Source organism: Schistosoma mansoni (assembly GCF_000237925.1).
Source record: "Schistosoma mansoni, WGS project CABG00000000 data, supercontig 0125, strain Puerto Rico, whole genome shotgun sequence".
In the NCBI taxonomy this organism is placed as follows: Eukaryota; Metazoa; Platyhelminthes; class Trematoda; order Strigeidida; family Schistosomatidae; genus Schistosoma; species Schistosoma mansoni.
In genome coordinates this window covers 556,902-574,444 of record NW_017386034.1, presented here as the reverse complement: position 1 = coordinate 574,444, position 17,543 = coordinate 556,902, and the positions used below count along the sequence as shown (strand labels likewise).

Here is a 17,543-nt window from a genome sequence, read left to right as displayed (position 1 = left end):
GAATGTTGAGTATTTTGCGAAGACAGCTGTTTATAAATACTTGTACCTTCTTGACGATGGTTGAAGTACTTCTCCACGTTTCAGCTCCGTACAGTAGGACTGTCTTGACGTTCGTATTGAAGATTCTCACTTGGAAGTTAGTTGAGAGTTGTTTTGAGTTCCCTTTGTTCCTCAATCGTAAGAATGATGTTGTTGCTTTACCAATCCTCGCTTTCACATCTGCATCAGATTATCCTTGTTCATCAATGATGCTTCCCAGGTACGTGAATGTTTCCACATCTTCCGGAGTTTTGCCATAAAGTGTGACTGGGTTAGTGTTCTCCGTGTTGTATTTGAGAATCATTCTTTTTTCTTTGTGTATGTTGGGGCCTATTGATGCAGAGGCTGCTGCCACATTTGTTGTCTTCGTCTGTATTTGCTCGTATGTATGAGATAGGAGGGCTAGGTCATCTGAGAAGTTCAAATCGTCTAATTGAATGTGAGACGTCCATTGTATTCCATGCTTCCTGTCAGATGTTGAAGTCTTCATAATCCAGTCGACCATCAGGAGAAAGAGGAAGAGGGAGAGTATACAGCCTTGTCTGACTCCGATTCTTACTGGAAATGCATCTGTCAGCTGTCCTCCATGCACGACTTTGCACTGTAGTCCATCGTATGAGTTCTGGAGCTGTGCTGATGATGTCGTTCAGAAGGACGATGAAAGCTCCACGACCAAACCATCCAGATCAGAGAACAAACCTACATCAAAATCACCCACCTGAGCTACAAATCTTCTCCACCATCTTAAAATGTTGACAATTTTCTCAGGAACTCCATAGTGTCGATAGAAATTCCATAATGTTCTCCTGTCCACACTATCAAACGCCTTCTCATAGTCAATGAAGTTGACGAATTCCACTCAACTGATTGTTCCACGATGATCCGTAGTGTTGAGATTCGGCCTATACACGACTGATCCTTACAGAATCCAAACTGTTGATCTCGAAGTTGGGCGTCTACTGTGTTTTTCATTCGGTTCTGCAACACTCTATTGAAAACTATTACTGGTACTGACAGCAGTATGACGCCTCGGTGATTCTCACATTTGATCAGATCTCCTTTCTATGGTATCTTGGTGAGGTATCCTTCTTTCCAGTCTGTCAGTGGCACTTGTTCCTACTCTCAAATCTTCATGAGTAGAAGCATGTTTGCAGTTATTTCAATGTCTGAGAATTATGAGAATTATTATCTACTGCGATGGAATAAAACATTTAGAACTGCATCATATTCCAAAGGCAATTTTCCTGTAATTTAGACGTTAAAAAAAGGTTACGTTACACGATCACAAAATGTTATATGATATTCAGCAGAAAATCAATTAAAGTGGTCTTAGACGCAAGGACAGATAATATTAGTGGTTTTCATTAGGCTACTTAATAGTAGTATCATCATATAATAACTATTTCAAAAAGCATTATTAACACCTCAAGTCAAAGTACACAATCAATTATTTTCTGAAACTATTTTCAAAATATAGTAAGGTTGAATATTGAAGGTGGTACACAGTCTTAGTTTGAAGAGAATCATCCGTAATTTATTGTGACGATATTGAGGTTATCATTATTGCAGCGTTAAATGACTTTAAAATAAATACTTTAGTAGTCAATCGACATTGATGCCAACCAACTTAATTTCGACCGATAAAACTAGATGAAAAGAATTGTTCAAGCTTTGTGCCAATATTTCAGCAAATACCAGGTAAGACGTTCCTAAACAAGATAGTCGACTGTTGAGTACCGATTTTGTGGAAATGTTTAGTATACACCTGATTTGTGAATAATGCTTTTTGATTATTCACAATTTTCATAGTTTAGTTTGATTTGTACATTCATCATTATTAACTGCAAACTGTTGTTTAGATGGATAGTAAATTTCCTTTCAAACAACTTAAGAGTTACATGGATTAATTTTCACAAAATACACGGGCTGCGCATATCACACTTCATCTCTCAATTCAATGCCACAACGACAAATCCGTCATATACCTACAAAAAGATTTCTAATTATGCCTCTTGACTGAGGTTAGCAACCGCTGTGTAACAAATAAATATAATGTAAATATATAATTGAATCATTTCCTGTACAATTCAATTTCAAAAGAATTAATATGAATAAAGTACTTGGATTTAGGTCCATTAAACACTTACCTAAAATGGATATAGACGTAGATCAAAATTTTAGGTTATTTTCTCTCTCCCTTAATTACTTTGGTTATTATCATCCAACTTAAGTCTTTTAATTTACATTCTCAGTCCATCATTGGTCACTGCGGGTTCAGGTGGCTTTATAGTTTCCATCAGATAGATAGCATCTCTTACTCACGGACGTTTCTGTTACTTCCTGACGAGTACTATTCACTTAGCCAAGTTAATATACAGAAGTTTGCAGTATTTTATAGATATCATTACCAAGTTTTGATTTGATGATTTCGAATAAATTGAGCATTGGGTAGATTTGGTTATTTATCCTCTGAAGAAGTGGCTTACACTGAGTTACGAAACGTCAGAAAATCTAGTTTTTCTACTCATTAGGATATTACAAATATATTATTTATTTGCAGTATTTTGCCCTATTCAGTATAAATAAGATAATCATAGTTTGTTTTCTGACGAGTCTTAACACGAATATATCACACTACCCATGATACTCATCAGCAGAAATCTATTCTTGCTATCTAAATAGTGAGGATCTCAGCTTAGAACACTGGCAGTATAGTAATCAAAAACTTTCAAGCCAGAATCACATTTCAACCACACATATACTGAATGTATGATACAATCGATGAGAACAAACACCATTTGGAACCTGATAAGTTACGTTTGTACTTGATAATGCGTATTTGGATTTTAGGAAATTCTCGTTTAGTAAAACTTGTACGATTTCATGTCTTTACATCCGCTTGTTGAGTTCTTAAAGGTTATTAAACTAAAGTACCTGAACTTTCCTACTATCTCGATCTTTTCTATTCCATTATAGACACTTCTTGCTCCCTTGGTTGAATAGCAATAACTACCTGATAAAAAATATCGATTAGGTTTATTTCTTTATTTGTCAATACTCTGATTAGTCTATGTTTTGTTCATTTGGCAAACGACTTTTGACTAATTTACTGTACTATTAAAAGCTGACTAATCGTGTCTAAATATTTTTCTCGTTAAAACATTTCTTCATTCCAAGTGAACTGTCACTGTTTCCTTATAAGCTGTATAGATTTCAAAGCTCTTCATATAATAAGTAAAACTACACGAAGTATAGTGGTTTTAAAACGTGACGACCTTCTCTTCATGTTATTTTCAATCATGAAATTACTTTTTTCCTCATGAATTATGTTGAAGTGTTTGCTAACCACTACTATTGTAAATATCCTTGGCAATATGCTTCGCATCGTAGGACTTTTTCAATGGACACAAGAATATGTATTGTGGAGAAATGCATTAGTAATTCCAGTCGTTACATAAAATAACACTCTCATCTAATTTTAGATCCTAATGATCTACAACTTTGGTCAATAATAAGCTCTATTCATGAATTATTACTGGATATTGAATTGGATAAATCAAACACGGTACATAGTTATGAAAATTCAATAATTATCTTATTTTCTGAGGATGATGCACAACTTTTCCGAGTATTGGACCTATGGATACAGATTGAGGACCATATCAAATCCACAGAGTAAGATTAGTGTTTTTTTTAATTCCTCAGATTTTCCTTTATCAAATTATATTTGATGCGTATACGAATTGACCACAGAATGGACTGTCGTAGTAGTGTACCTGTAACTAAAACCTAATTCGTGATGTTATCGACACATCTTTTTCAGAAACTGCACCGTAGCTCAGTGGTTTGTACATTCAACTGACTGGTACTGGATAGCGGATTACAACCCATGTTCGTGCACTCGTGTTGTATCGTTTCCTCATATATGTCTCTCAGCTTATTGTATGAATCTTCACTAGATTCGTCCTTAGCTACCCTTTACTCAACCATGCAACGTAGCAACATATAGTTGACGGAATTGCTTAAGTCTGCTGTCTATGTAAATGGCTTAACATGGACAGTTAAACGAATAAATCCAATCAGATATAACGAAGTGTGTCTTTGTTCCAGGACCATTGTAAAATACAATATTTTACTTGGCTGTAGTTAACGATTTATTCGATGTGTCTTAACTGCTGTGCTAATATGCCACAAACAACATCTTTTTTCAAACTGTGGTCCCAAAAGTAATCACTTCTTTGGGACAGCCGTTTTAGTCGGTCTTACTTGTATCATCTGACATTATTGCCAGAATCATTTGTGAAGTCGCAATATTATACTGCAACACCACTACTTGATTAGTAATATAATATTTTTGTTAAATATATGTATGATTGTTGAACCAATGATGGATAACTAATTTGAACGAAATATTTACTCTCCTTTTTTCTCACTTTATTCTCGCTGCTGTATTCTATTCACAATATTGAGCCCTTAAAACTTTCTCTTAACAACTAAAATCTTGAAGTTCTGTTGAAAAGAGTTTAATAGTTTTAATTACCGTTAGGTATAAAGGAGAGTTAATAAGTTCAACCTATGGTTTGTGCAAACTGTTGTGATAACTCAGGCTGACCAGACAATCTAGTCTGAATAAAATCATATATTGGTGAGTGGAAGAAAATATTCAAATTGTTTTATAATATTTATTGATCGTATTTCAGAATATACCGTGTTGTTTGTTTATTTTTTGACTAGTATGTTTATAATATATATTAGTCAATAAGTTTTGTAACAAGTGTGGTCGTTGTTACATAATGTATAAATAGAGTAGTCAGAGGGTACATGTATTTACCTTAGATATTCATTACGCTGCAATGATCTCTTCACATTCAGAATGTTTTTTTCCATTGTAAGTGTAATATCTAATATATCACCATTTAAAAAATAACTACAATAAAAACATTAAATTTGGCTACGCTGAAAGTTCAATCCCATTCTTTTTATCCTTCTTTCCATTTATTAGGTTATATCAGCAAATGACTCCCCATGCTGTTCCCAATGCCCATTGGTTGTTTGCTTATTTAGCGAAATCTGTCGGCTTCTCGTCTTATTTGTTCGTTGACTGGCTGGTATCTCCTGAAACTACCTGTTTATCTTACTTAGTTCACTACTTGAGAAGATTGAGCACTGATGATGAGCTTATTTGCGATCCAAATCAGTTCGTTAGAAGTGCAGTATTGATACATTCCTGGCCATTACAATCGCTTATAAACATGTTAAGTCAAATTTCGAAAAGTCTCCAAACCTTGAGTCAATACAAAGGCATCGCATTTTGTCCTACGCCGCTTATCAATCGCATTCATCGTTCTTTGTCTGTCTTGAATAACCTATGCCGTGTTATGACACAATGTTAGCTTACCACAAAATATCCCGAATAAATTTTATGCATAAAGCTTTCTAATAACTTATTGCTATCCTTTCATTTGGTTTTGTAGCCTGATGAATTCAGTTAGGGTGTTACGATTAAGATATTCGGACCCTAGATAATATCCTATAGAATAGAGGTAAATGCATTATTTGGTCGTTAAATAGTTATGAAACACAGAACGAACAGTGTTAACGAACCATGCAGTTTAGCTGTTTATTGTTATTTTCTTTTAAAGGTAGCTACTTAATTTTTGCATCACATCTTCACTAGGAGATTAGACAAGAGAAATCCTACTAAGTGTTAGATACAAACTGAATCTCATAAACTTGTTATCTGTAGGCTTTAGAATTAGCGCTGGCATTTTAAAGCTATCGGTTGCATGTCTTTTTATGATGAATTATTAGTTTTAAAAACTGAAATTCAATTGTGAGTTTTAGTCATTAAATCTACCATCTGCAACACAGCTCTTATCCCGTCGTGAATAGCCCTGATATTCCATTCCCAAAAGTTTGTTTGTGTTTAAGACTCAAGAAACACTCGTAGTTTTCATTTCTAAACCGCTAACTAGTCATATCATTCTTCCTTTGGTAAGAGGCACTCATCTCGGTAGTAAACGAAACATGATAAATCAACTCAGTTGGTCATTTATATCATCAACATTGTTAATTCGGATTATGCTTTAATCACGTAGTTTGCTGGTAAATGTCAATCAGCTAGATACCTAAGTTTTGAAATTATCGCTTGGATAAATTTAACAATACAAATTTAGAAAAGCTATTTATGCTTTTTGGATAACAAATTAATAAGACATGCGGATTTTGAGGTAGATGTATTATCCAAATTAATAAAGCCTCACTCTAAACAAAAAGTCGTTGGGTACATGAGATGTTTTATTACGACCATTCTTTTGTAACCTACAAAACATTGTCTAGGGTTAGTCGGTGTGTTCAAAGATGGCATATTTCATGATCACTTTGACCGAAAAATGCTTACAACTGACTTACCATGTATTACTTATTCAGTGCTTTTGGAAAAGAACCATTTGACCAGAAACATTTTCATCTTCACAGACCCGATATTAACTTATCCTTCAAACTAGCATTGTATAGTGGACTGCTGGAAAGCAATTATCTCCCAGCTGAGCTGTCTGTCAGAGCGTCCCAGTCGTCTAGTCTGAGAGTAGACTACTGTTTTATCTTCTCCAATGACACCCTCACTAAATGTCGACTTATTTAACCCGTTTCCATGGTTAGTCTAAACAGCTACTCTTTTTTGCTTTGTTGCCATCGTTCCTACCAGTCATTCAGTAGACTTTTAAGTTGCCTTTGTTTCCCACCGTATTCGCACCTCGTCGTGATGAGTCCTGAAGCTTTCTTTGATTCAGTAGACTATCGAGATTCACTGGTCTATCTTAGGTTGATCACGAGTATTATTACTTTTATAGCTACATCAAAACGGACATTCTCAACGCTTCACTGAGATTACTTAGTCGGCTGTACATCAGTGAGATTTTCATCTTCGTGCTGGGCTCGAGAAGGTTATCGTGTAACTGTCCAATGTTCCGTAACGACCAGATATACGGGTACTCAGATTAGATAGTGACCGAAATTTAGACGCGGTTGAGAATAATCTGGGTTTTTATACCTGGCCGTTCCACTGATAGCGATGCAGTTTATTCGTTGTCCATCAGTGTCAGAGTTGCTAAATCAGTGTTTTTTATGCTTGAATCTGGTACTCACCAGAAATCGCCGTTTATTTCAGGGAGACGGCCGTCATCTGTTTGTTGAACTAGAATGTAAATACCTTAACCTAGGTATTAGTCTTCTTGACTTCGCCTACCTACTTAGCAATAAAAAGATCGTTGAATGACTATATTTGAGTCCCCGGTCTTTAGAAAAGGGCTTGTAGCGGTCAATAGACCCGAAATAAATAGCTCTGCAGGTCCTCAATACAGATGTTGACCTCGTTAGTTTTACTGGACACATCCCTGCTGAAGACACTCGATCACTCATCCGAACCAGATCACGAGTGGGTACACCGTGTTATGCATCTTTTGCAACTATTAGCCAACTTGGATCAAACAATCCTCAACTCATCGATAACCTACATATATCCTCGAACTCGCTTACTCCTGACCTCTGATTTGGCTAGGTTGGTAGCCTTCGATTAAAAAGGTTACGGACAAGGGCGATATCAAACCTTGAATATCGGTGGCATATTTATGTCATATTATCGGCTTGACTATAGCTAGTAAGAGCTAACAGGTGGTGATGCGTGTTTTTACACTTCCAAGTCCTTGCAGTGCTATTTTATCGGACAGTGCACAATGGGCTATCGGCTGAAACGTCTGGTTAAGGACTGTTGGTTCCACTATATAATGAGAATCTAGGCTTACACCTGCAAGAATAAACGGGATTGTCAGCAAGCCTTCAGACTTCTGAAGATTAAGCTGCACTGATTTCTTGGGTTACTTACTATAGGGTAAGTAAGTGAAAAGACTTGGATTTTGTAAGTCATAAAGAACTAGTTTACAAATATCCGGATTGTAACACGTTACCTGATTTGATGTGGTTCAAATAGTGAAAATCTCAAAACGCAGTTAAGCGCAATGTATGGACTTGAGTTTTTAGTACTGATCGTATTTGTTGAGGATGAATATTTGGTCACATAGAAACAAGAAAGGGGACTTCTGATTAGTTTGGATGCACTTTGAAGTGCTTGAACAGCTTGGATTTTTTGCCTATCCATATTATGATAGAGTGCTTCGTTTTAACGTGCTTGTAAGACGGAGATATATCATCTACTTGTCCAAACCAAAATATGCAATGTCAACCTAGAGAAGTCATCCTCCAGTAGTTACACCACTGTCATACCGATAGTTCCTAGTATTTTAGGCTACAGCTGGAAACATTAAAGTCAGTCTTCATAGTTACGACATCAAATTAACGGTGTAGGGATTGTAGCATTCCGTCTGCGCTCCTTGTCTATCTTTGACAACACATATGGAATAGGCATGCTCAGTCGGTTAGAGTCCCATTGTTCGCATCATAGGTATGACTTATTTAAACACATAAACATTGGTACAAGGAGGCACCAAATAGATATGCGCCACACAAACCGCTCGACTTGTGTGAGGACTGGGATATAGCTCGGGTGCCCAGACCGAAGCAGGTGGTTTTCTCAGGTGGCCGCACCCGGAGCCTTTGACCTAAAGGTCTAATCCACAAGGCAGTGGAGCAAAGCCAGTAGGTGCATACTCATGGTAGCCGGTGACCAATAATTGGTTCATACGCCGTTTGTTCCCCTAGGATCCTGGAGCCCATGTGCACCATTGGCTTGAAATCAGGGTTTCCCAACTTCCCTTGGTGGACTCTCTGTGTCCACCAACCCAGTTAAAGCACCAGACATTCGCCTTTCGTCCCCTCGACTTCGTAAACAACACTGACGCGAGAAGACAGTGAGTAGGACTTCCATGGCAATGGTTGTATGCACGTGACATGTGAGAGCATTTCGAGAGGGAGAGCTAACACTCCCCACTCTCGGCCGTACCAGGGCATTTGGGGGCCTTAATGATCTCAGGTATGACAGGGTATATAAATTAACCAGTGATCACAGACAAGGTCAGTTAGTGACTACTAATCAGGTTGTTTTAGTCCTAAAACTTAATATCAAGGAATCGACAACCCCAGGATAAAACTTAGACATGCCTGAGGCATTAGACTCACAAAGTACTTATGAATATCCGATAAAAAAATAAGGGCTAGAGAACGGATATTGTATTAGTCAAGTTTACAATTAGATATCGCAATATGAAATGTAACGTTAGTCACGTATAAGACATTGAATTTTTGCATTAAAACATTAACAAATTTGAAAAGAAAATGGAAAAATGCAAGCGACGAATGGGCCGAAATCCACTTGTCTATTATTGCGGAAATCTAGTTAAATGGTTACATTAAATGTACACAACAGATTTTATGAAACCAATAAACATGTGAAGTAAGAAGAAAAAAGGCCAATCGCCGTTGTCTCACAGCACTTTGAATGAAAATGCAAAAAACTTATTAATTCTTTCCACCTAAATTTTGACAGAGCCAATCTAAACCCTCAAATAAACCGGAACTGTTTGTAGCACATGTCCCTTGAATATACCATGTGCGGTTCCGTAATTGATGTAGTCCTAATTTATCTGTAAGTTCCGTAGGTTTCAAAGCATTGGGTAGATCCTAAAAATTATTTTAAATTTTGAAAACGCAAACCATACTTGTTTGTTTGCAAAGACCAAAAGAAGTGTATCTCGTAACTCATCTTCTTGTAACATACGGAACAACTCGTCCTTTGCTTCCCCAATGCGATCAGTGTCATTACTGTCAACCACGAATATTAAACCTATGGAATGTAACTCCCAACCTTAAATAGTTTTACCTTGAGTGTTTTGGAAATAATGTCTCCATAAAGGACGTATTTTATCTTGTCCACCGACATCCCACACCGTAAAACTAATGTTTCTATATTCCACTGTCTCACCATTGAATCCAATGTAGGGATAGTCGTAACACTTTCCCCAAGTTTTAACCTGTACAATATTGTTGTCTTGCCTGCAGCATCCAGGCCAACCATCAGGATACGAACTTCCTTCTTGCCGAACAGACGGCTGAACAAATTTGAAAAAACTCCACCCATATTAACCAAAGATGATCCCTATAGCGTTACGTTTTAAGCACCCTACGTCACTGGGGATTGAAATACCCACACTACTTTTTGTATGGAAGTACCAGCCAAACAAAGCAGTCTAACAAAGTTGTTTGAAATAACAAAATGTTAGTTAACTAAGCTCTCATATTACTAAAATTATTTTATTGTGCATGGTCAAAAAACAAAAACTTTGTTAGTTTAGTGACAAAACAGTCTCAAAGTTAATGTGCAACGCCGAACCATAATTTTCAGTTGAACGTAGTAACCAAGCAGATCTCTTGATCCATTCTACCTCATTAATCAGTTGAGATTTTAGTACATGAGTGAGTTTCTTTATTTTGTCCAAGGTATGCAACTCAACTCTTTGAAGGGTTAGACATTATCACAGCGGAGTGAAGTATCCAAATTATTAGATACGCGAACAAGGCAACATATATTCATTCATCTTGTCTTGGGTAATCTCCCCCCTAAAAGGCTCGCGAGACAATTATCTGCAAACAGTATTGGTCAGAGTTGATTTTACACAGCGCTTACCTTCTATATAACTATAAACTTTATATCATCAAAGCGAAACCACACCATATACAGTTATATCATGAGTCATTTTGTAAGCATACCGTTTTGCAAAGACGAGGCACAAAATGTTCAGTAACAGTTCGTATAATCTCTGAAACTACAGATGGATAGATGAGTGTTCAGTTTTCATTATACATAGATTCCATTTAGAAGTACTCCAGTAAGTGTACTCCTTATCTGCCGCAAGACTCCTCAGACGCATAAGTCGTCTCTCTGCCTACATTCCAGTTACTCTTAGCAACTCAGGACTCACCTAGAACAGCAGTATCCGTCCTCGAATCCTGATGTAACAACCGTCATACCTTCTTAAAAGGAATTCGGATTTGTAAATGCAACCTAAAACCAGCCACGCTACTGAATACATTCCTTAGACGGGTTTTCTTTAGCGGGTTACAACTGACTATGGCTTCTGCTTACACACTTTTGATATCCTAAGTATAAGTACGGCGACGCAGGCACACTGATTGAGGCTCGTTTTTCTAAAAACCCAGGGAAGACAGCCTGCCAGAAACCATGTCTTATACTTGACAAAACCTATCTAAACACGAGTTTTGAGGAGCTCGCGACATTTTCGCTTTGCTACTTACATAGTAGTGTGTAGCGGTTACAACCAAAGTTTCTGAGATCACAAAGTTATTATACGGAAGACACTCGAACGTCATTGCTCTCTGGAGAAATCTTGCAGGACTTATTATCTTATTGAAAACGGAGACCTCGAATGAATATCCTGGCTAAATAAACATCATCCGATTGGCATGAACTAACTGTAGAATCTGAAGGATATCTTTCTGAAGCTCATCGACCGACATAATCCAAATAGCCCCTTCAGGTCATCTTAAACCATACCTTTTCATGATTATACAGTCTCCTGAGCATGCTGAAGACCTTATTTGAAAAGGTCTTCAGCATCATATTCTATCACGATCTCTTGGAGTCTGTTCGAAGGAAACTAAAGAAAAGTCTTTACGGACTAAAACGCTTACTCAACTTTGAATCCCAGGAACCTCTGCGTCTGAAATCCGTGCAGTACAGAAGGATTGGAGAAATATGCTCTTGACCAATAACCTCCTTGACCTTAGTAGATCAAAATCTATGTTCGCGCCAAACTAGACATAGGAAAGCATCTAATTACGATAGTATATGAAGGAACCCAAATAGAATTCCCGGTGAACTATAAAGATATCATGATCAATTAACTTTTGAACTATTTATCAGAGGTCAAAATGATGGAATATTCTAAATCGTTTATAAGACCTGAAGGATAAGGTTAGATAATGAGAAGGGTTACTCTAAGTGTTCATTCAATACCACAACGACTGTTAATGACTGGCTTGTTGTATGCCCCATGTTCGGAAGAAGCATCAGTGTTCACATCATCGTATCATCAAAAACATCATACTACAATCAAGAGGCAGATCTCATGAGACAAATAGTTTGTTGTTTTGACAAGTAAGTATGTAAATAAGGTTTGAAGGTTAAGAGAACTAAAAAATAATCACCATGATATATTCAAGGAGTGAAGTGAACAAACAAGAGTGAACGGAAAGAAAACACTTCGAATAAGTCAAAATTTAGGTGGAAAGAATTAATAAGTTTTTTGCATTTTCATTCAAAGTGCTGTGAGACAACGGCGATTGGCCTTTTTTCTTCTTACTTCACATGTTTATTGGTTTCATAAAATCTGTTGTGTACATTTAATGTAACCATTTAACTAGATTTCCGCAATAATAGACAAGTGGATTTCGGCCCATTCGTCGCTTGCATTTTTCCATTTTCTTTTCAAATTTGTTAATGTTTTAATGCAAAAATTCAATGTCTTATACGTGACTAACGTTACATTTCATATTGCGATATCTAATTGTAAACTTGACTAATACAATATCCGTTCTCTAGCCCTTATTTTTTTATCGGATATTCATAAGTACTTTGTGAGTCTAATGCCTCAGGCATGTCTAAGTTTTATCCTGGGGTTGTCGATTCCTTGATATTAAGTTTTAGGACTAAAACAACCTGATTAGTAGTCACTAACTGACCTTGTCTATGATCACTGGTTAATTTATATACCCTGTCATACCTGAGATCATTAAGGCCCCCAAATGCCCTGGTACGGCCGAGAGTGGGGAGTGTTAGCTCTCCCTCTCGAAATGCTCTCACATGTCACGTGCATACAACCATTGCCATGGAAGTCCTACTCACTGTCTTCTCGCGTCAGTGTTGTTTACGAAGTCGAGGGGACGAAAGGCGAATGTCTGGTGCTTTAACTGGGTTGGTGGACACAGAGAGTCCACCAAGGGAAGTTGGGAAACCCTGATTTCAAGCCAATGGTGCACATGGGCTCCAGGATCCTAGGGGAACAAACGGCGTATGAACCAATTATTGGTCACCGGCTACCATGAGTATGCACCTACTGGCTTTGCTCCACTGCCTTGTGGATTAGACCTTTAGGTCAAAGGCTCCGGGTGCGGCCACCTGAGAAAACCACCTGCTTCGGTCTGGGCACCCGAGCTATATCCCAGTCCTCACACAAGTCGAGCGGTTTGTGTGGCGCATATCCATTTGGTGCCTCCTTGTACCAATGTTTATGTGTTTAAATAAGTCATACCTATGATGCGAACAATGGGACTCTAACCGACTGAGCATGCCTATTCCATATGTGTTGTCAAAGATAGACAAGGAGCGCAGACGGAATGCTACAATCCCTACACCGTTAATTTGATGTCGTAACTATGAAGACTGACTTTAATGTTTCCAGCTGTAGCCTAAAATACTAGGAACTATCGGTATGACAGTGGTGTAACTACTGGAGGATGACTTCTCTAGGTTGACATTGCATATTTTGGTTTGGACAAGTAGATGATATATCTCCGTCTTACAAGCACGTTAAAACGAAGCACTCTATCATAATATGGATAGGCAAAAAATCCAAGCTGTTCAAGCACTTCAAAGTGCATCCAAACTAATCAGAAGTCCCCTTTCTTGTTTCTATGTGACCAAATATTCATCCTCAACAAATACGATCAGTACTAAAAACTCAAGTCCATACATTGCGCTTAACTGCGTTTTGAGATTTTCACTATTTGAACCACATCAAATCAGGTAACGTGTTACAATCCGGATATTTGTAAACTAGTTCTTTATGACTTACAAAATCCAAGTCTTTTCACTTACTTACCCTATAGTAAGTAACCCAAGAAATCAGTGCAGCTTAATCTTCAGAAGTCTGAAGGCTTGCTGACAATCCCGTTTATTCTTGCAGGTGTAAGCCTAGATTCTCATTATAGTGGAACCAACAGTCCTTAACCAGACGTTTCAGCCGATAGCCCATTGTGCACTGTCCGATAAAATAGCACTGCAAGGACTTGGAAGTGTAAAAACACGCATCACCACCTGTTAGCTCTTACTAGCTATAGTCAAGCCGATAATATGACATAAATATGCCACCGATATTCAAGGTTTGATATCGCCCTTGTCCGTAACCTTTTTAATCGAAGGCTACCAACCTAGCCAAATCAGAGGTCAGGAGTAAGCGAGTTCGAGGATATATGTAGGTTATCGATGAGTTGAGGATTGTTTGATCCAAGTTGGCTAATAGTTGCAAAAGATGCATAACACGGTGTACCCACTCGTGATCTGGTTCGGATGAGTGATCGAGTGTCTTCAGCAGGGATGTGTCCAGTAAAACTAACGAGGTCAACATCTGTATTGAGGACCTGCAGAGCTATTTATTTCGGGTCTATTGACCGCTACAAGCCCTTTTCTAAAGACCGGGGACTCAAATATAGTCATTCAACGATCTTTTTATTGCTAAGTAGGTAGGCGAAGTCAAGAAGACTAATACCTAGGTTAAGGTATTTACATTCTAGTTCAACAAACAGATGACGGCCGTCTCCCTGAAATAAACGGCGATTTCTGGTGAGTACCAGATTCAAGCATAAAAAACACTGATTTAGCAACTCTGACACTGATGGACAACGAATAAACTGCATCGCTATCAGTGGAACGGCCAGGTATAAAAACCCAGATTATTCTCAACCGCGTCTAAATTTCGGTCACTATCTAATCTGAGTACCCGTATATCTGGTCGTTACGGAACATTGGACAGTTACACGATAACCTTCTCGAGCCCAGCACGAAGATGAAAATCTCACTGATGTACAGCCGACTAAGTAATCTCAGTGAAGCGTTGAGAATGTCCGTTTTGATGTAGCTATAAAAGTAATAATACTCGTGATCAACCTAAGATAGACCAGTGAATCTCGATAGTCTACTGAATCAAAGAAAGCTTCAGGACTCATCACGACGAGGTGCGAATACGGTGGGAAACAAAGGCAACTTAAAAGTCTACTGAATGACTGGTAGGAACGATGGCAACAAAGCAAAAAAGAGTAGCTGTTTAGACTAACCATGGAAACGGGTTAAATAAGTCGACATTTAGTGAGGGTGTCATTGGAGAAGATAAAACAGTAGTCTACTCTCAGACTAGACGACTGGGACGCTCTGACAGACAGCTCAGCTGGGAGATAATTGCTTTCCAGCAGTCCACTATACAATGCTAGTTTGAAGGATAAGTTAATATCGGGTCTGTGAAGATGAAAATGTTTCTGGTCAAATGGTTCTTTTCCAAAAGCACTGAATAAGTAATACATGGTAAGTCAGTTGTAAGCATTTTTCGGTCAAAGTGATCATGAAATATGCCATCTTTGAACACACCGACTAACCCTAGACAATGTTTTGTAGGTTACAAAAGAATGGTCGTAATAAAACATCTCATGTACCCAACGACTTTTTGTTTAGAGTGAGGCTTTATTAATTTGGATAATACATCTACCTCAAAATCCGCATGTCTTATTAATTTGTTATCCAAAAAGCATAAATAGCTTTTCTAAATTTGTATTGTTAAATTTATCCAAGCGATAATTTCAAAACTTAGGTATCTAGCTGATTGACATTTACCAGCAAACTACGTGATTAAAGCATAATCCGAATTAACAATGTTGATGATATAAATGACCAACTGAGTTGATTTATCATGTTTCGTTTACTACCGAGATGAGTGCCTCTTACCAAAGGAAGAATGATATGACTAGTTAGCGGTTTAGAAATGAAAACTACGAGTGTTTCTTGAGTCTTAAACACAAACAAACTTTTGGGAATGGAATATCAGGGCTATTCACGACGGGATAAGAGCTGTGTTGCAGATGGTAGATTTAATGACTAAAACTCACAATTGAATTTCAGTTTTTAAAACTAATAATTCATCATAAAAAGACATGCAACCGATAGCTTTAAAATGCCAGCGCTAATTCTAAAGCCTACAGATAACAAGTTTATGAGATTCAGTTTGTATCTAACACTTAGTAGGATTTCTCTTGTCTAATCTCCTAGTGAAGATGTGATGCAAAAATTAAGTAGCTACCTTTAAAAGAAAATAACAATAAACAGCTAAACTGCATGGTTCGTTAACACTGTTCGTTCTGTGTTTCATAACTATTTAACGACCAAATAATGCATTTACCTCTATTCTATAGGATATTATCTAGGGTCCGAATATCTTAATCGTAACACCCTAACTGAATTCATCAGGCTACAAAACCAAATGAAAGGATAGCAATAAGTTATTAGAAAGCTTTATGCATAAAATTTATTCGGGATATTTTGTGGTAAGCTAACATTGTGTCATAACACGGCATAGGTTATTCAAGACAGACAAAGAACGATGAATGCGATTGATAAGCGGCGTAGGACAAAATGCGATGCCTTTGTATTGACTCAAGGTTTGGAGACTTTTCGAAATTTGACTTAACATGTTTATAAGCGATTGTAATGGCCAGGAATGTATCAATACTGCACTTCTAACGAACTGATTTGGATCGCAAATAAGCTCATCATCAGTGCTCAATCTTCTCAAGTAGTGAACTAAGTAAGATAAACAGGTAGTTTCAGGAGATACCAGCCAGTCAACGAACAAATAAGACGAAAAGCCGACAGATTTCGCTAAATAAGCAAACAACCAATGGGCATTGGGAACAGCATGGGGAGTCATTTGCTGATATAACCTAATAAATGGAAAGAAGGATAAAAAGAATGGGATTGAACTTTCAGCGTAGCCAAATTTAATGTTTTTATTGTAGTTATTTTTTAAATGGTGATATATTAGATATTACACTTACAATGGAAAAAAACATTCTGAATGTGAAGAGATCATTGCAGCGTAATGAATATCTAAGGTAAATACATGTACCCTCTGACTACTCTATTTATACATTATGTAACAACGACCACACTTGTTACAAAACTTATTGACTAATATATATTATAAACATACTAGTCAAAAAATAAACAAACAACACGGTATATTCTGAAATACGATCAATAAATATTATAAAACAATTTGAATATTTTCTTCCACTCACCAATATATGATTTTATTCAGACTAGATTGTCTGGTCAGCCTGAGTTATCACAACAGTTTGCACAAACCATAGGTTGAACTTATTAACTCTCCTTTATACCTAACGGTAATTAAAACTATTAAACTCTTTTCAACAGAACTTCAAGATTTTAGTTGTTAAGAGAAAGTTTTAAGGGCTCAATATTGTGAATAGAATACAGCAGCGAGAATAAAGTGAGAAAAAAGGAGAGTAAATATTTCGTTCAAATTAGTTATCCATCATTGGTTCAACAATCATACATATATTTAACAAAAATATTATATTACTAATCAAGTAGTGGTGTTGCAGTATAATATTGCGACTTCACAAATGATTCTGGCAATAATGTCAGATGATACAAGTAAGACCGACTAAAACGGCTGTCCCAAAGAAGT

At 37.2% G+C, this 17,543-nt stretch overlaps 2 protein-coding genes across 2 annotated transcripts in view; both read right to left on the bottom strand.

Annotated features, from left to right (window-relative positions):
- Window positions 1-9,207: 9,207 nt before the first annotated feature.
- Window positions 9,208-10,210, bottom strand: Smp_032180 (ADP-ribosylation factor, arf, putative). Its single transcript, XM_018790361.1, has 3 exons — window positions 9,872-10,210; window positions 9,711-9,836; window positions 9,208-9,672 (listed from the first exon to the last, which is right to left on the bottom strand). The coding sequence occupies exons 1-3, from the start codon at window positions 10,127-10,129 to the stop codon at window positions 9,511-9,513; spliced, it is 546 nt and encodes a 181-aa protein (XP_018646368.1). The 5' UTR covers window positions 10,130-10,210; the 3' UTR covers window positions 9,208-9,510.
- Window positions 10,211-16,674: 6,464 nt separating this feature from the next.
- Smp_139610 (hypothetical protein) overlaps window positions 16,675-17,543 on the bottom strand; it is a gene marked incomplete at its 3' end in the record, with an annotated part of 11,030 nt that continues 10,161 nt past the window's right edge. Inside the window, exon 7 of the mRNA XM_018790360.1 lies at window positions 16,675-16,773. Coding sequence (XP_018646367.1) covers window positions 16,675-16,773 — 99 coding nt within the window. The remainder of the gene's footprint in view (window positions 16,774-17,543) is intronic.

Bases quoted from the DNA above. Each gene is read 5' to 3' on its own strand.
- Smp_032180 (XM_018790361.1), bottom strand. From the start codon at position 10,129: ATGGGTGGAGTTTTTTCAAATTTGTTCAGCCGTCTGTTCGGCAAGAAG. The intron at 9,837-9,871 runs GTAAAACTATTT...TTACATTCCATA, and splicing joins TTATTTCCAAAACACTCAAG to GGTTTAATATTCGTGGTTGA. The intron at 9,673-9,710 runs GTATGGTTTGCG...AATAATTTTTAG, and splicing joins TGGTCTTTGCAAACAAACAA to GATCTACCCAATGCTTTGAA.